At 36.5% G+C, this 16,745-nt stretch overlaps 1 protein-coding gene across 4 annotated transcripts in view; it reads right to left on the bottom strand.

The window, feature by feature from the left end:
- wnd (Mitogen-activated protein kinase kinase kinase 13 wallenda) overlaps nucleotides 1-16,745 on the bottom strand; it is a 67,771-nt gene that overhangs the window by 20,391 nt on the left and 30,635 nt on the right. For all 4 annotated transcript variants that reach the window (XM_089104905.1, XM_089104906.1, XM_089104908.1 and 1 more), the window contains 3 exons: nucleotides 15,450-15,641; nucleotides 8,324-8,482; nucleotides 58-325 (listed from right to left, as the gene is read on the bottom strand). In XM_089104905.1, the coding sequence (XP_088961031.1) occupies nucleotides 58-325; nucleotides 8,324-8,482; nucleotides 15,450-15,641 (619 nt within the window). The remainder of the gene's footprint in view (nucleotides 1-57; nucleotides 326-8,323; nucleotides 8,483-15,449; nucleotides 15,642-16,745) is intronic.

Genomic DNA, 16,745 nt, shown 5'->3' with positions numbered 1-16,745 from the left:
AGAGAAGGATGCAGGTTAGATGTCCTGGGGTTAGGGCTAAAATGAAAATTTTCTTACTCGTTCTTCGTTAAATGTCTTTTCATCCCTATTTATTAATTCTGGGGCGGCTATACTAAGGTGAGCCATAATGGATGCAAATGAAGGTCTGTTCCTTGGCTTAGTCTCCCAGCACATTTTCATAAGTAGTTCAAGACCAGGAGGTAAGGTTGATGGAAGTGGTAGGCTTAGACTACTGTTTCCAACACCAAATAAAATTCTTGCCGTTTCAAGGCCACGATATGGGGTTTCACCGGTTACAAGTTCCCATAGAACAACACCATATGACCTGCAAAGGAAAGATATAAGCGTCTTTAGGAAATATCTGTGTATAATACATACCTCGGCAAAAGTAAAGTACTTGCAAATATTATAAATTGGGTCAAGAAATTGCTTTTAAGTTGGCTCGCTCAAGAACTGATTTAGAGCCTTATAATTTTATTTTAATGAAGTTTTAGCAACTTGTTTAATGTTGATAAATGAACTAATGAATGAAATTGTATTTGTTAAAGAAGGCTTTCAGGAGTTTAGCCAAAAGTAGATCAAAGGTTTCACGTTTGAACTCCTTTCTCTACTCCTTGCCCCTCCTGAATATTGACTTCTCATAAACTAAAAAAACTCCTGTGCGCTGTGAATGAAACAGAAAGCATTAATTAGTGGGAATAAATCACAGGAATTTTACCTAAAAACTAGAAGCTAATTCTAAAACTAAACTACTACTACTACTGCTAACAACTCACCGCAGCACCAAGCCGCCTGAGGCCAACAGCTACGCACGCTCCTCCTCCGTCCCAATCTATTTCAAAGCCTCCCTTATTACACCCTCCCAGGAAGTTCCCATTTTATTTAAATCTTTCTTTATGACGTCCTCCCACCCCAGACGAGGACAACCTGCTTTCTTTTTAACCCTAAACGATTGGCTGAAAAGGACAATCTTCGGCAATCTGTCATCCTTCATCCGCACGACGTGCCCTAGCCACCTCAACTTTTCTTTCATTGTAGCCCTAGAAAGTGGTATTGAACTACACTTTTCGTACAGCCTACTGTTCGAAATACGGTCAGTCAGTCGGGAACCCAGAACAATCCGTAGGCAATTTCTCTGGAAAACATCTAGCAAATCTTCATCCCCTTTTCGGAGAACCCATGCTTCAGAGCCATATTTAACCACTGTCATCACTGCAGCTTCTAATATTCTAATCTTAGTTTGCAGACTTATCTTCCTATTCTTCCAAACTTTTTTTAATTGTAAAAAAACACCCTGAGCCTAGGCTATTCTGGCTAGGGTACGTTGTGCGGATGAAGGATGACAGATTGCCGAAGATTGTTCTTTTCTGCCAACCGTCTAGGGCTAAACGAAAAGCAGGTCGTCCTCGTCTGGGGTGGGAGGACGTCGTGAAGAAAGGCTTAACGGAAATGGGAATTTCGTGGACGGGTGTAAAAAGGGAGGCTTTGAATAGATTGGGGTGGAGGAGAAGCGTGCGTAGCTGTGTTGGCCATAGGCAGCTTTGTGCTGCGGTGAGTTGTTAGTAGTAGTAGTAGTAAGTGAAGCTGCCCACCTGATCAATTTTTTCACTACCCAACATCACCTTTTCATCTTCACTTATTCCTAGCATTAGTGACTTAGTCTTCTTAACATTAATTTTCAAACCTATTCTAGCACCCTGAACTCGCAAAACCTCTAAAAGTTTATTCATTTTGCTCAAACTTTCATCTAGGATGCTTAAATCATCAGTATAATCTAAGTCCAGGAGACTTTTTCCTCCTCATTTGATTCCGTGGTCTCCCATTGCCTTTCCTGTGCTCATTAAGACAAAGTCCATCAATATAATCCATGCAAAGGGGGATAGAACACAACCCTGCTTAACTCCTGATTTAATACAAAAACCAGCTGCTAACCTCATTTCCAACCTTAACCGCAGCAGTGTTATTCTCGTACATAGCACTAATCACTTTAATGTATTTGTCTGTTATACCATACAAGGATAAAACCTTTGCTAAAGCTCTTCTATCAGCAGAATCGAACGTTTGCTCATAATCTATGAAACTGAGGACCAAAGGTGTTTGACAACTCAGGCACTTCTCAATTATTAGCCTAAGAGTGAAAATTCGGTCGACACATCCTCTACCTTTTCTAAATCCGCAATGTTTTTCTCTTGAAACTTTGTCTACAGCATCTCTCAGTCTAAAAAGTATCATATAACTAAGTAATTTGCTATCTAGAGAGACCAGACTAATGCCTCGATAATTAACACTCACTCGTATCACCTTTTTTATACAGTGGTTTAATTAAGGTTTTCCTAAAATCGTTAGGTACTTTCCCTTTTTCAAAAATCATACTCATAATCTTCAGTAAATTATTTCTAACATAAGAACCAACATATTTAAGAAACTCATAGAACTAAAACTGACTGCATATTTCAGTTTATAAGAAAACCAATTTCAACTTGAGTTTTATAAGTACGGTTTAATTCAAACGGCAATGTTCCAGATCATTGACTTTTTATTCCGCTAAAAGCTTTCCTCAAGTATAATGTTTACTTTATCACTGGAACAACTAGTTGTTCAATCTCCGAAAGATATATGTCCATTTGATAATTAACATCTAGTCAATTGTCATTTTGTAATCAATTCTCTCCAATAGTCAGGGCTTAGAAATAACAAGTCGCGATAGGTCATTTGTAATGACAGCCAGGGATTGGAAGAGAAACTGATGTCCTAGACTATGAGCCATGACCATCAAATTTACCAGTCCAAACAAGGATTTCTTAGGGAAGGAAGAGAGATTATGGCTAATCCTAAGATTTTAGTTCTCGTATATTTGCTAGAGAAGGACTGATTTTCTGGAAAATGAGTGAAAACAAAATACCCTAAGTAAGAGAACATAACCCTGCTTAACTCCTGATTTAATACAAAAACCAGCTGCTAACCTCATTTCCAACCTTAACCGCAGCAGTGTTATTCTCGTACATAGCACTAATCACTTTAATGTATTTGTCTGTTATACCATACAAGGATAAAACCTTTGCTAAAGCTCTTCTATCAGCAGAATCGAACGTTTGCTCATAATCTATGAAACTGAGGACCAAAGGTGTTTGACAACTCAGGCACTTCTCAATTATTAGCCTAAGAGTGAAAATTCGGTCGACACATCCTCTACCTTTTCTAAATCCGCAATGTTTTTCTCTTGAAACTTTGTCTACAGCATCTCTCAGTCTAAAAAGTATCATATAACTAAGTAATTTGCTATCTAGAGAGACCAGACTAATGCCTCGATAATTACCACACTCACTCTTATCACCTTTCTTATAAAGTGGCTTAATTAAGGTTTTCCTAAAATCGTTAGATACTTCCCTTTTTCAAAAATCATACTCATAATCTTCAGTAATTTATCTCTAACATGAGAACCACCATATTTAAGAAACTCATAGAACTAAAACTGACTGCATATTTCAGTTTATAAGAAAACCAATTTCAACTTGAGTTTTATAAGTACGGTTTAATTCAAACGGCAATGTTCCAGATCATTGACTTTTTATTCCGCTAAAAGCTTTTCTCAAGTATAATGTTTACTTTATCACTGGAACAACTAGTTGTTCAATCTCCGAAAGATATATGTCCATTTGATAATTAACATCTAGTCAATTGTCATTTTGTAATCAATTCTCTCCAATAGTCAGGGCTTAGAAATAACAAGTCGCGATAGGTCATTTGTAATGACAGCCAGGGATTTGAAGAGAAACTGATGTCCTAGACTATGAACCATGACCATCAAATTTACCAGTCCAAACAAGGATTTCTTAGGGAAGGAAGAGAGATTATGGCTAATCCTAAGATTTTAGTCCTCGTATATGTGCTAGAGAAGGACTGATTTTCTGGAAAATGAGTGAAAATAAAATACCCTAAGCATTGCCTTTCAACTATATAAATTATGGCTCTTACTTCAGCTATGGCAAATCTTATTAGTAGAGCTCCAACTTGAGATCTTACAAAATATCAAAATAGTTCGCGTCAAAATAATAAATCCTAAATCAAAAGTGTCATCACAAGATCAAAACAATCTAAAAGTGAAAGTTCTGCAAAGACATCTAACGTTTGATAGAAAAGATTCCAATGTGATGTTTTGCTTATAACAACGAACTTATTCAAAACTAAAATAAGTATAAAAAAAACTTTGATCTTAAAAAATGCACTTGTGAGTTTGCTCTTCCGAATCAAAAGCCTGAGAACCCAACACCCTCCCCCGCCCCTATTGGATATAGCCTGGGTATTATCATTACAACTAAGAAATTTTTACAGCGCCAGAACACCCCAAAAAGTTGTCTAGAGAGGGAACACATTTTGGGAGGAGGAGCTACTAAAATCGTACAAAAGAGGTGAATTACCCCAAATTTGCAGGAGCTTAACTCATTATCAATAAAAATGATGATTACTCGGGAGTGGCTACACCCTGACCCCCTTTCCAATATAATTACGTGTGCACTGTCGTCTGTTATCATTTTTTGAAGGTCGCAGTATTTGTAATGACAGCAAAGAGGAAGAAGAAACAACCTAGGAAAACTCACAATTTTTTTGCTCTACAAAATTAGCAAACTTACATGTGATATACGACCTTTGTACGCCTATCTTTCTTGGATTCGTTCTGCATTTTACGACAGAACAGCATATGCCATGTTAAGTGTGTAGATCTTTTTGGAAAAAAATAGGTTATTCGTGAATATATTAGTTTATCAACAAATTATGAACAAATCTTCTTACTTATTCTTTACTCTAAATTAAAAAAAAAAAGTTTTTTTTTAACTGAAAGTAGGGAACGACAATGAAACTTAAAACGAACAGAAATTATTCCGTATATGAAAGGGACTGTCCCCTCCTTAACGCCCCGCTCTTAACGCTAAGGTTTGACTCTTTCTCACAAATCTACTTTTAAGACAATAAAAACTTTATCGTAAAGATCGGGGCGTTGAGGAGGGGACAGTCCCTTTCATGTACAGAAAAATTTCTTTTCGTTTTGAGTTTTAGTGTCGCTCCTTACTTTCAGTTAACAAAACTTGTTTTTTTTTATCTAATTTCTGAACGTTTTTGAATTAATGCATGTTCTGAAGATTGTTCACCGTAAATGAATAATTAAAACGATATTTGCACAGTAATTTTACTATTTTAAAAACTAATAATAACCTTATAATAACCTAAGTTTGAATTTTGTTCCAGTTATTTAAGAATGACTCCTGAATCACAAAGGTTGTAAAAAAAATTAGCGTAAGAGCAAGCTATTGAGGAGACGCAACCCCTCTCATATACATAATATTTTCTGTTCGTTTTAAGTTTTAATTTTGCTCCTTACTTTCAATTGGAAAAAAAACTTGTTTGTTTTTATCTAATTTCTGATCATTTATTAAATAACGCTGGGAAAGCCGGCACCCCCTTCATGGAAAATTCCTTACCCCATGGGAAAATCCTACCGTGTAACTTTCTCCTCTCGACCCCCCCCCCCCACAATAAAAAATCAATTCTGAAAACGTCTGTATACTTCCCAATAACCAATACAATACGTAAATAATGGGCAAAGTTGACCACTTGCAATCCTTCCTCCGGGGACTTTGGGGGACTTAGTCATCCTCAAAGACACAGTTATTAGATTTTTCGACTATGCTGAACAAAATGGCTATCTCAAAATTTTGATCGTGCGACTTTGGGAAGAAATGAGCGTTAGAGGGGGCCTAGTTGCCCTCCAATATCTGGGTCACTTAAAAAGGGCACTAAAAATTTTAATTTCTATTCGAAAGAGCCCTCTCAATATATTCTAGGACCACTGGATCAGTATGATCACCCCTGGAACAAATATAAAATAAAATAAAACGCATCCTGATATTTCTTCTGGCAAAAATACAAAATTACACATTTTTGGAGATAGGAGCTTCAAACCTCTACAGTAGGGTTATCTTAGACTCTGAATCTGATGGTGTGATTTTCATTAAGATTCTATCCTTTTAAGGGGGTGTTTCCACCTTTTTATCGAAAATAAGGCAAATATTCTCAGGCTCATAACTTTTGATGGGTAACACTAAATTTAATGAAGTTAACATTTTTATAATCAGCATAAAAAGCCGAGTTTTTTGATATATCTGCTAGTATCAAAATTCAGTTTTTAAGATTTTCAGCTATGATTGAGCCAGGTTACTCTTTACTCGCTGTTCGTGACCACGAACTGTTTGATAACTAAGTTTAACTTTTTGCACTAACTTATAAAATTTATATGTTTTTATGATATCAAGTACTTTTAAAAGACAAATTGTCTTTTTTCTTGTTTCCTGCAAATTTACCTTGTCATATTTCATACTTTTCCTTTGCATTTGTAAGCAAAAATACTTCACTTTTTAGGGTGTGGTGTCATCTATATCAGTATTGTGCAGAGGGTAACCCCTTCGCTCCCGCTGAAAGCACAGGAAGTGGGAATTAAGTCCCCTGTGGGCCAAATTTGTGACATTCAGGACAGATTAAAGGTGTAACTAGTTTGCAGACCTCTCCCACTGAAAAAATTATTGAAGGGCAGATAATTCGTGGTAAAATCTGAACTAAGGCTCGTGATCCACCTTAGTTAAAACATTTCTTTTTTATTTAAGAAAATAATTATTTGGGTATATAAATAGGGTCTATGTTAATTCAGAATAAAAATAAATGCTTGCGGAGCCCCGTCATTCTCATTAGCAGAAATTCGTATAGGAATGGAACTAATTTTTTTTAGAGGGATGGAGGTCACACAGACCATTCAAAACAAGCAAATTAAAGGAGAACTATAAGATACTTATAAATATCTACAGAAATATTCTGGTATATTAATCAACGTATCGACTACTCGGAGTTCGAGGCTGCACTATGTGCCCCTCCTCTATATGCATGCGTGTGTGCAGTCATGGAAGGCAACTTATCGAGAACTGTTGCATTTGTTACGACACTGAAAAGGAAGAAGAAATAACCTGGAAAAACCAAAATTACTCGATATACAAGACTATTATGATTGAGTTATCATATTTTCTGGTAAAGTGTCATCTTTGCAGGTTTCTTGTATTTGTTCCTGCACTAAGCAGCTCATCAAGATTTGGCCAGGTTTAATTCTTTGGATTTTTTGTCGGACTAGTAATTTAGCCTAAATAATCTTTTTCTGTGACCTCTATCACAAAAAATAAAGCTTATAGGTTTCTTTGACAGCAGATGCGTCAATATTGAACCACTGAAAACCAGCGGGTTATGCTTCCAGGCTAAACAGTATGTTAATCCAGGCTGTAAAATCTTTGCCTGCAATTCATCTCCACCAACCAGAGACATATAATTACATTTTAGTCACTCTAAGTTAACAATATTAGTCATATTATTGCCTCAAAACAATTAAAGTCTTGATGTTTAGGTTTATTACGTCTTGGGCAATTTTCATCATATTAAAAAAAGAATTTTAGATGTGTCGATCCTGCAAAGAAATGCAATCAAAGTTGCCACCCGGTGAAACAAATCACAAGATTTCAGTGATTTTCTTCAATAATCTAGAGATTTAAGTGATGATATTTTTTAGGAACCATAGAAAAATCCACTAGAAATAGTGATAAATCATTAGGTGTGACAACCCTGCATGCAATAGACTGATATACTGCTAGTATAGACTACATTTAGCAATAGTATCACCACTGCATGACCTATTTTGCTCTATCTACTATTCCGGAAAATCCACAAGATATAAAGAAATTATTCTCATATCGGTGAAAAGACGGGCTTTAAATCCTGGCGACTGTCCAAGATAGTCAAATGTTAAATAGGTTGAAATAGGATCAAATATGGATGGATTAAAGCATGCTGATGGCACGTGCATTTGCCTTAGATATTTTAACACTGGGGAGTGGTATGAGGAGAAGCCGACAAAAAATAAGCCAAGACTTGGATATTTTGAGCATACAATCATGTTTTGTCATCAACAACAAATGGAATTATAAAATTAACTGAAAAAGAAGTCAAAGGATAAGAAAAAAGTTCACTTAAAGAGTGGATTTACAATAATTTTTGAAAAAGATGTTTGATTTACGCATTTTATATTATAGTTTTAGTTGTTGCGGACGGTGAGCATTGGGTACATGGTAGAAAGTCTCGGTTTGCTTTTATTGTCTTCTTCCATCTCATTGAATATCCCGTTTTTTTATTATCAATTCTCTCTTTTGGATTTTACAGAAAGGCAATGGTGCCTTTGTCTCTATTTTCTGCTGACAGAAAGCCAATTATTCGTATTAGGGAGCCAAATACATACCAAACATCTACTTTGTCTGAACATGGTTCTTTTCTAATAATCTCAGGTGCCATCCAAGCGTATGTTCCAATGAAAGACATTTCAGCACTTGCTTCTGACCAAACTCGACTTGTCCCAAAATCACTTATTTTCAGCTTGTTATCATTACTCAGTAGTACACTGTAAAGTAAATAAATAAGAAAATATCAATTTAATTTATTATAATATTCCTTGGATTAAAATATTAAGAGCAAACCATGGGTGGTGCCCAAAGCTAAGCTTGAAATATGGTGGGATCGAAATCTACGAGGCATCACGCCATGATAAGGATTTACTGAGAAGTCTTCGACCTTTTTTCTTTATTTTTTATAGCATATATGATAGTACCAGGCATTTCATTTGCGCAGATCTTTTCATGAGTTTAGTCCCACAATTTTATAAGCCACCGATGGTTTTGTTGGATTAACCCGACAGGGTGATAAACGCAAATGGATGTGCAAAACCGAACAAAGCCGCCCTTAAATCTTGTGAGTGTTTCCTCCTTTAGGTAGTCCGAGTTAAATGCATACCAACATGTTTGTTTTGTCACCTTGACCAACAACGGTAGAAGGAGAGAAAGCTCCTTAAGAGGAGGGAAATGATTCACTTGATTTCCTGTAAAATACAGTTACTGATACCAACATTTCTAACATTTGTTGAAACAGAAGAAAACGGGTGAATAGTTCAAACATTGTCGAGAACCATACACATTTTGATTTTAGGCAGAACGTAGGCCCAGAACCTTCTCCTCAGATCATTCTTAAATCACCCACCTAGATTGGGTAGGAGCTTCTTGCGCAAGAAAGCTGAAGCCTCGAAAATCTTCTTTTGCCTAGCACAATTACACACTTCACAAGTCCTTTATCAGGAATAGTGTCGAATTTGGAACCGCAGTGTATGTTGGTACTCCAAAGCAACTGTTGGTTCCACGCAAAAAAAATGTGGTAATAGGTTTTCTATGATTTGCTTTAGCCTAAAAACAAATTTCTAATCCAACTTTGATATTGTTTTCTACAAGTACGTCAGTTTACCTCCTTCTAAAGAGCTTCCCCAAATTCAATCCCACCCATCCTCACCCCTTTTTGCAACTGGAAATACAGACAAGAAGGTAAACAGCTCAGTTGAATAATCAAATACTTGAGAAACAGCTTCATTCAACGCTAATATTCTAGGGGACACTTTCCCCGTAACCCCCTCTTTCCTCTTTTTTTTAGAAGAATGTACAACACATACTTAACAACCTCGAAGTATTAATGTTGAGTAACTGGTGCTGTGAATATAGGCATATAGAAAAAATCTATATATAATAGTAGGATCAAAATAAAGAAAAAATAGTAAAGAGCCAGTAGAACACCTGCTTGCCTTTGAGAGAGGCTAATGTCTTGACGTCTTTGTCCTTCTCCTAGCTGATTATAAATTTTCGTTTCATACAGGGTTTATGATCAATTGCTCACAGTAAAACATGCAATATTACGACAAGTCTACGGGTAAAACCTGTAATAAAAAGACAAGATGCTTTTCTTATTGGATTCATTAGTTTCAGACTATCTATTCACCTAGCCAGAATTATGATATTGCCTCTACTTTATCTTACAGAATCATCTAAATTTGCTGTAAAATATTAAACTTTTCCTTGTTTCTCATAATTTTTAAACATTTTCAACGTATTTTCGATCAAACAAAATATCAAGCAGATTGCGAAAATTTAATTCAGGGGGTTGGATAGTGCTGAATCTCAGCTATCGAATCATAGCTAAGTTGTTGTTTTATGTTGAAATGTTAAAACAGTAGAACTATTTAAAAGTGACCAAAAACTTGCAGAGGGATCATTTCAGAGGGAATTGACATTTCAAAAGCTACAGAAATTTAGCCTTTCCTGCCTACACTAACATCTTTAGCTAATATTTTTATGATTATAATCAAATTTTCTCTGCTATTTTTCTTTAATTTTTTCCCACAGACTTTCAAAGATAATAAAACCGACCAAATAAATATTAAATTAGGTTTATAAATGTCATCGGTTACAAAATATCTCGAAAAAAAAACAGGTTCTTTTCTTATCATAAGCAAACATTAAGATTTATAGCAGTATGCAAATACGATTTTACTGCGATTGTTTAGTTTTGAACCCCAAAATACGAAGAATTCTAACTGGAATAATTGCATTCTTGTGCTCTTTATTGCGTTTAAACATTGAACTCTCGTAATTGGGTTAATAACATTAGATACAGACTAAATAAAAAAAAACAAAAAAAAACAATTTGTTTCAACTGAAAGTAAGGAGCAACAAAAACATAAAACGAACAGAAATTATTCCGTATATAGCAGTATGTAAATATGATGATACTGCGACTGTTTAACTTTGAACCCCGAAACACGAAGAATTTTTACTAGAATAATAGCATTCTTGCGCTCGTAGTTGCGTTCAAACATCGAGTTAATCGCGTTAGTTACAGATTAGATAAAAAAAACTAGTTTTTTCAACTGAAAGTAAGGAGCAACAAAAAAATTAAAACGAATAAAAACTATTCCGAATGAGAGGGGGGCTGCCCCTTTCTCGACCCTCGCTCTTTACGCTGAAGTCTTAAAGTTCTTTAAACACACTTCAAGGCCTTCAAGGTTTCAGGCCACTTTCTACTAAAATGCACAAAATCGTATTTCTTTCCGAGAAGTATGTTTATTTGTTTATTTTTCCCCCAGGGGTGATGACTATCAAACCCACTAGTCACCTTCTCAATAGGGGTTATCCCTAGGCCACTCAGTGCGTCCCCAGGTGGCATATAGGGGAACTTCCTCCTGAAGATACCCATATGTTGGGTACCTTCAATGAGTAGAAGGCGTGAACAAAGAGGGAGTCCCTGGAATTCCATAATTGAAACTGGGACAACCTCGCACGGGGGTTAAAATACAGGCGGAGGAGAAAGAAGACTCTAACATACACCGTACAGGGTCCACTTGCATGTGGACATGTCCGAACAGTTCAAGACCATCCTCCAACAATGGGAAAGATTTCTCGGCGTCACAGACCACCAAACGAGAGAATATCTCCTAGAGGGACAACTGTTAAGAGCAGATGATCCAGCTCTAAGAACATTGGCCTCTGCTAAAGGCAGAGGAGTGCCTTACTGCTACCCTGACAAATTAGCCATGAAACTCCTTCTCCTCCATATTAACGGTGAAAATGGCGAAAAATAAAGTAAGAACTCCTGCTACCGCGTCCGGGGTAACCAACGGTATGAGACCATGAGTTGAAAATTGTGAAAACGATGGTGATAACGACGATGAAAAGGATTTTGTTACCGCGTCCGGGACAACCGAGGATCATTTATCCGATTTGATGACTTTCCAGTCGAAGAAGGGTTTAAATTTCTTAACTCCTACGACGACTCTCCAGTCGGAGAAGACTATCTATCTTAACCCTTAAAACATCCCTCTCACTCAGAACGTTTAACGTACGCACACTAGCCAAGCCAGGAAAAAGGAAACTAGTCCTAAATGAAATGAACCGTTACCGCTGGGACATCGTTGGACTGTCTAAAACTCACCTTCCGTCAACAGGAATAGAAACAGTAAATGACACCGCTCTCATCACTTCTGGAAAAAGTGATGAAGTTCATCGTCAGGGTTTGGTTTCCTACTCTCCTGGGAACATGATTGACTACATGCGTGTCCGCAAGCGAAGGAAACAATCAATACCAAACAGTTTCCATAGCCGGTGGTGAATTTGACTCGGACCATGTTCTGGTCACGTCTGAACTCCGTATGCCCATTCGGAAGCCTCAATAGCCTACGAAAAGCTTATATAAGTATCGATTTGATCTGCTGTGTCTGGGAAACGCGACACTTCCCAAAACCTTGGGTGAAATCCACCACCCTTCCTTTTTTTAAAAAGGGTGACTGTAATAACTACAGATCAATAAGTTTTCTACTAGCCAACCGGCAAAAATTCCAACAAAAATACTTCTTGACCGTCTTCTAACAAATCTCTGCAAACCATGTCCAAGAGAAATGCCAAGTAAGCTTTCGAAAAGACCGCCCTGCCATAGATCTGATTTTCTCCACTCAGCAACTGATAGAGAAGTATACCGAGTCTGCAAAAGAGCTGCTAAAATTCTTCATAGATTTTAAGCAGGCTTTCGACGTGATATGGCGAAATGGATTATGACACATTCTGCTACATTAGAGCCCGTGAAATTATGCTATTCCTGATCAGAGACGTGTATTCACATTTCGTTAGCCAGGTCCAGACGCCCGGGGGACTAACAGAAGATTTTCTAACATCAATGGGTGTTCTCCAAGGTTGCCTCTTGTCACCCCACCTCTTTAACTTATTCCTCAACGCACCGCTATCAGTTGCTATAACTGTAGACAGTGCAGAAGTTGAAGGGGAGTTTCTCGATAAATTGGCATATGCAGGTTAAATCGAGAAACAAAACAGCCAAGGGCATCTACTCCAACCTAACACCGATGAACTAGTGTCAGCAACCAAGGCTTTTGGGATAGTAGTAAATATAGTAAAAACTAAGGTTATGAGAATGTCTAGAGAACCTGCTACAAGAACTCTGCAGCCGACAATAAAAGGGGAGCCAGTAAAAAATATTAACTCCTTCGTCTACTTAGGGAGTCGCCTAACTTCTGACAGCGACTGCTCAAAAACGATCAAACCAAGATTTGGCCTGGCTAGCGCTAGCTTCAAGAACTTCTTGCCAATTTGGAAAAGCAAGGTTCTGTAAGCTTCTCTAAAGGTGCGACTCTTATCTTCAACTCCCTTATAATCCCCATCGATTTAAGCGAAAACTGGTCAATGATGGGTGATAACGAGCAAAGAATCTCCGCATATGAAACTAAATGCCTTAGAAGTATTTCCGGGATTACCCACGTTGACCAAGTCTAAAATGAAGACCTCCGAAAACTACTCCGTTACCCCCTAATAATCATCGACCAGATCAAAAGCTTACAACTCCGCTGGCGTGGCCATATTAAGCCAATATCACTCAACAAGATACCTAAATTCCCTTTCAAAGGACAATTTCACGGGACACGCCCCTCAGGACAACCTCCTAAGAGAGGGAGCGCCAATTTCCTGGCCCATAATCTCCCCAGCTACTACGTCTAGGGCCAGAAGAATTGAAATACCGTCGCCAGATTCATTGTCTGCTTAGCCCCAATACAGGCATAAATGCTGGACAGGACTTAAGTGAAGTTAAGTCAAGTCATTAAATTTTAGCTTTACGTTATTAGATATATGTTAAATATTATAGAGTAATATTACACACCAGATGGATATAAAATATATTTTTATATTGTGTTCTATCAATACAGTTCATGGTAACGAACTGTAAGTAAGTAGCGACCCGGCTCAATGGTGACCGAAACTAAAAAATGCAATTTTGATACCAGTAGATACATAAAAAGAATTAGATTTTCATGCTTATTTCAAAAATATAAGTTTCATCAAGTTTAGTCTTACCCATCAAAAGTTACGCGCCTGAGAAAATTTGGCTGATTTTTGAAAAAAGGGGGAAAGACCCCCCAAAAGTTATAGAGCCTTAATGAAAATCACACCATCATATTCAGAGTATCAGACAACCCTACTGTAGCGGTTTCAAGCTCCTATCTACAAAAATGTGGAATTTTCCATTTGTTGCCAGAAGAAAGATCACGGATGCGTGTTTATTTGTTTTTTTAGTTTGTTTTTTCCCAGGGGTGATCGTATCGATCCAGTGGTCCTAGAATATCGTGGGAGGGCTCATTCGAACGGAAATTAAAAGTTCTAGTACTCTTTTTAAGTGAACAAAAAAATGGAGGGCAACTAGGCCCCCTTCCACGCTCATGTTTTTCCCAAAGTCACCCGATCAAAATTTTGAGATAGCCATTTTGTTCAGCATGGTCGAAAATATTATAACTATGTCTTTTGGGATGACTTAATCCCTCAAAGCCCCCAGGGGGAGGGCTGAAAGTTATGAACTTTACCCAATGTTTACATATAGTATTGGTCATTGTAAAGTTTACAGACGTTTTCAAGGTTTTTTTCTGGTAGAGGGGGGGGGGTCGGGGGTTATATGGGAGGATCTTTCCATGGAGGAAGTTTTCATGGGGGAAGGGACATTGCTATGAAGGGGGTACCGGAATTCCCATCATTATTTTAAAAAAATCAGAAATTAAATATAAAAAAACAAGTTTTTCAACTGAAAGTAAGGAGCAACATCAAAACTTAAAACGAACAAAAAAATATTAGCTATATGATTGGGTTCACCTTCAAGTCAATGCCTCGCTCTTTAAGCCAAATATTTTTTAGTACTTTATAAGAGCTATTTATTCTAATTAACGGGCTTTTGTGATTAAGGGGTCATTTTTAAAGAATTGGAACAAAATTTTGTTTACTTATTCAATGACGGTGAACCAAAATAAAAGCTGCATTAACTAAAAAACGATCAGAAATTAAATAAAAAAGACAAGTTTTTTAAACTGAAAGTAAGGAGCGACATTATAACTTAAGACAAACAGAAATTATTCCGTATATGAAAGGGGCTGTACCCTCCTCAACGCCTTGCTCTTTACGCTAAAGTTTGATTCTGTCTCAGAACTTTATTTTTTGAAACAATAAAAAACTTTAGCATAAAAAGCGTGGCGGTGAGGAGGGAACCACCCCTTTCATATACGGAAAAATTTTTGTTTGTTTTAAGTTTTGATGTTGCTCCTTACTTTCAGTTTAAAAAAACTTGTTTTTTTTTATTTAATTTTAGATTTAGGACAGAGCCCAAGTTGGCAGTAATTTTCATTTGTTTTTCAAAAAGTAACAGGAAGGTACTAGAAAATGACAATTAACAAACAAGGGACAGTTTACATTATATCACAATCTTAAACCTCTCCCCCTTTATGATGAAGGAATGCTTACAGTTTATCAATTTATTACTTTCAAGCCAGAAAAAATCTATATTATTCAACGAAGGGGGAAGGGGTTCCAATTACTTGATCGGATACAAATGTCTATTTTTAGCATTTTGGATGGGAGGAGCCTGCTCTGGATGAATCTTCCCTGATTAGCTAATCTTCTGAAAATGGAAAACAGAATGTAAACCACTAGAGAAAATCTCAAAGGACTTACTTGGGGCTTTTTAAGTCTCTGTGAATAATATTGCGTGAGTGTAGGAAGGACATACCCGAGGCAATTTGAACAGCCCAATCAAGGGTTTGGACAGGGGTTGTGTCTTCAGACTTCCGCAAATATTCGTGCAGTGTTCCTTTGCTACAATACTCCATTACTACGGCATAACAGGGCGCTTGTGTACATATTCCACTGTAACAAGAATAAGACAATTATTACGATACAAGAAGAGATAATAACTGAAGTCTTTCCATTCGAAAGAAAACACATGAATAGTCTTTATCATGGTGTTTTTTGTTTTTTTTTACAGTTTCACCTGTCCATGTCTCTGAATTGTTCATCTGATATAAAAGGACGTCTCATAATTCATAATATGGTTATATATTCGTTTATTCTGATGGGAAAAAATTTCTTTACTTAAAAATTGCTTGAACTTGGAAGACTTGTGAACACAGTATGGTAGTAGAATTGTTCATAGAATAACACTTTTCTTTAAAAACCATCTTTGAATGGTGATTCGATACTATAAATAATTTGAACTCAAATTCAATACAACTGAAAAAGTAGAAAATCCCAAGAGAATTTATTGCTATAAACAATATATATTTTAGCCTTATTTACACAGTCGATGGTATCAGAGCAAGGCGGTGACTTCCTCGAATATTTTCCAAGAACCCTCCCTCCGTCCTTTCCATTCTGTTCAAAGCTTGGGCAAACAACCTAAAATAAAAAAATTAATCTACCTAAAATAATTATCCTTGGACCAAAAATATCCTTTATCTTCCATCAGATCATTCCCCCCCCCCCCAAAAAAATGGTTAGTATCCCCCTGTGGATTCTGGAAAAACTGGCCGTTTTCAATGGATGTGCGTAAATTAGCTTTTCATTATAACTGTATTATAATATTTTATTATAATATTATTTTATAATATTTTCATTATAACTATTTAAAGGAATGACTATGCTTTTATCTTTATCAAACGATCAAAGGTGAATATGACAGTTATAGAATGTCCTGATTGCATCATATATTTCCGTTTTAATAAAACATTTTATGGATATTTGAGTTTACACAGAGAAAAAAAGACACTTTTGATATCTGAGCTACAAATATTTAAATCACACTTGCAGACAATGAACACGTAGTTAAAATAGAAGACAACTTTCTTTCCAACACAGAAAAGAAGAGTTATTTTCCAACACTGTCTTAGAATTTCTTGCTCTGGCTAAACTATCGCGTAGAATATTTTGTAGACACAAAATAGTAAAATAATCTTAATAAAATACTAAAATATA

Source organism: Artemia sp. Qi Xiang Cuo, chromosome 19, assembly GCF_049724085.1.
Source record: "Artemia sp. Qi Xiang Cuo chromosome 19, ASM4972408v1, whole genome shotgun sequence".
In the NCBI taxonomy this organism is placed as follows: domain Eukaryota; kingdom Metazoa; phylum Arthropoda; class Branchiopoda; order Anostraca; family Artemiidae; genus Artemia; species Artemia sp. Qi Xiang Cuo.
Note: the sequence above shows the minus strand (reverse complement) of the source record. Positions and strands in the feature narration are given on the sequence as shown.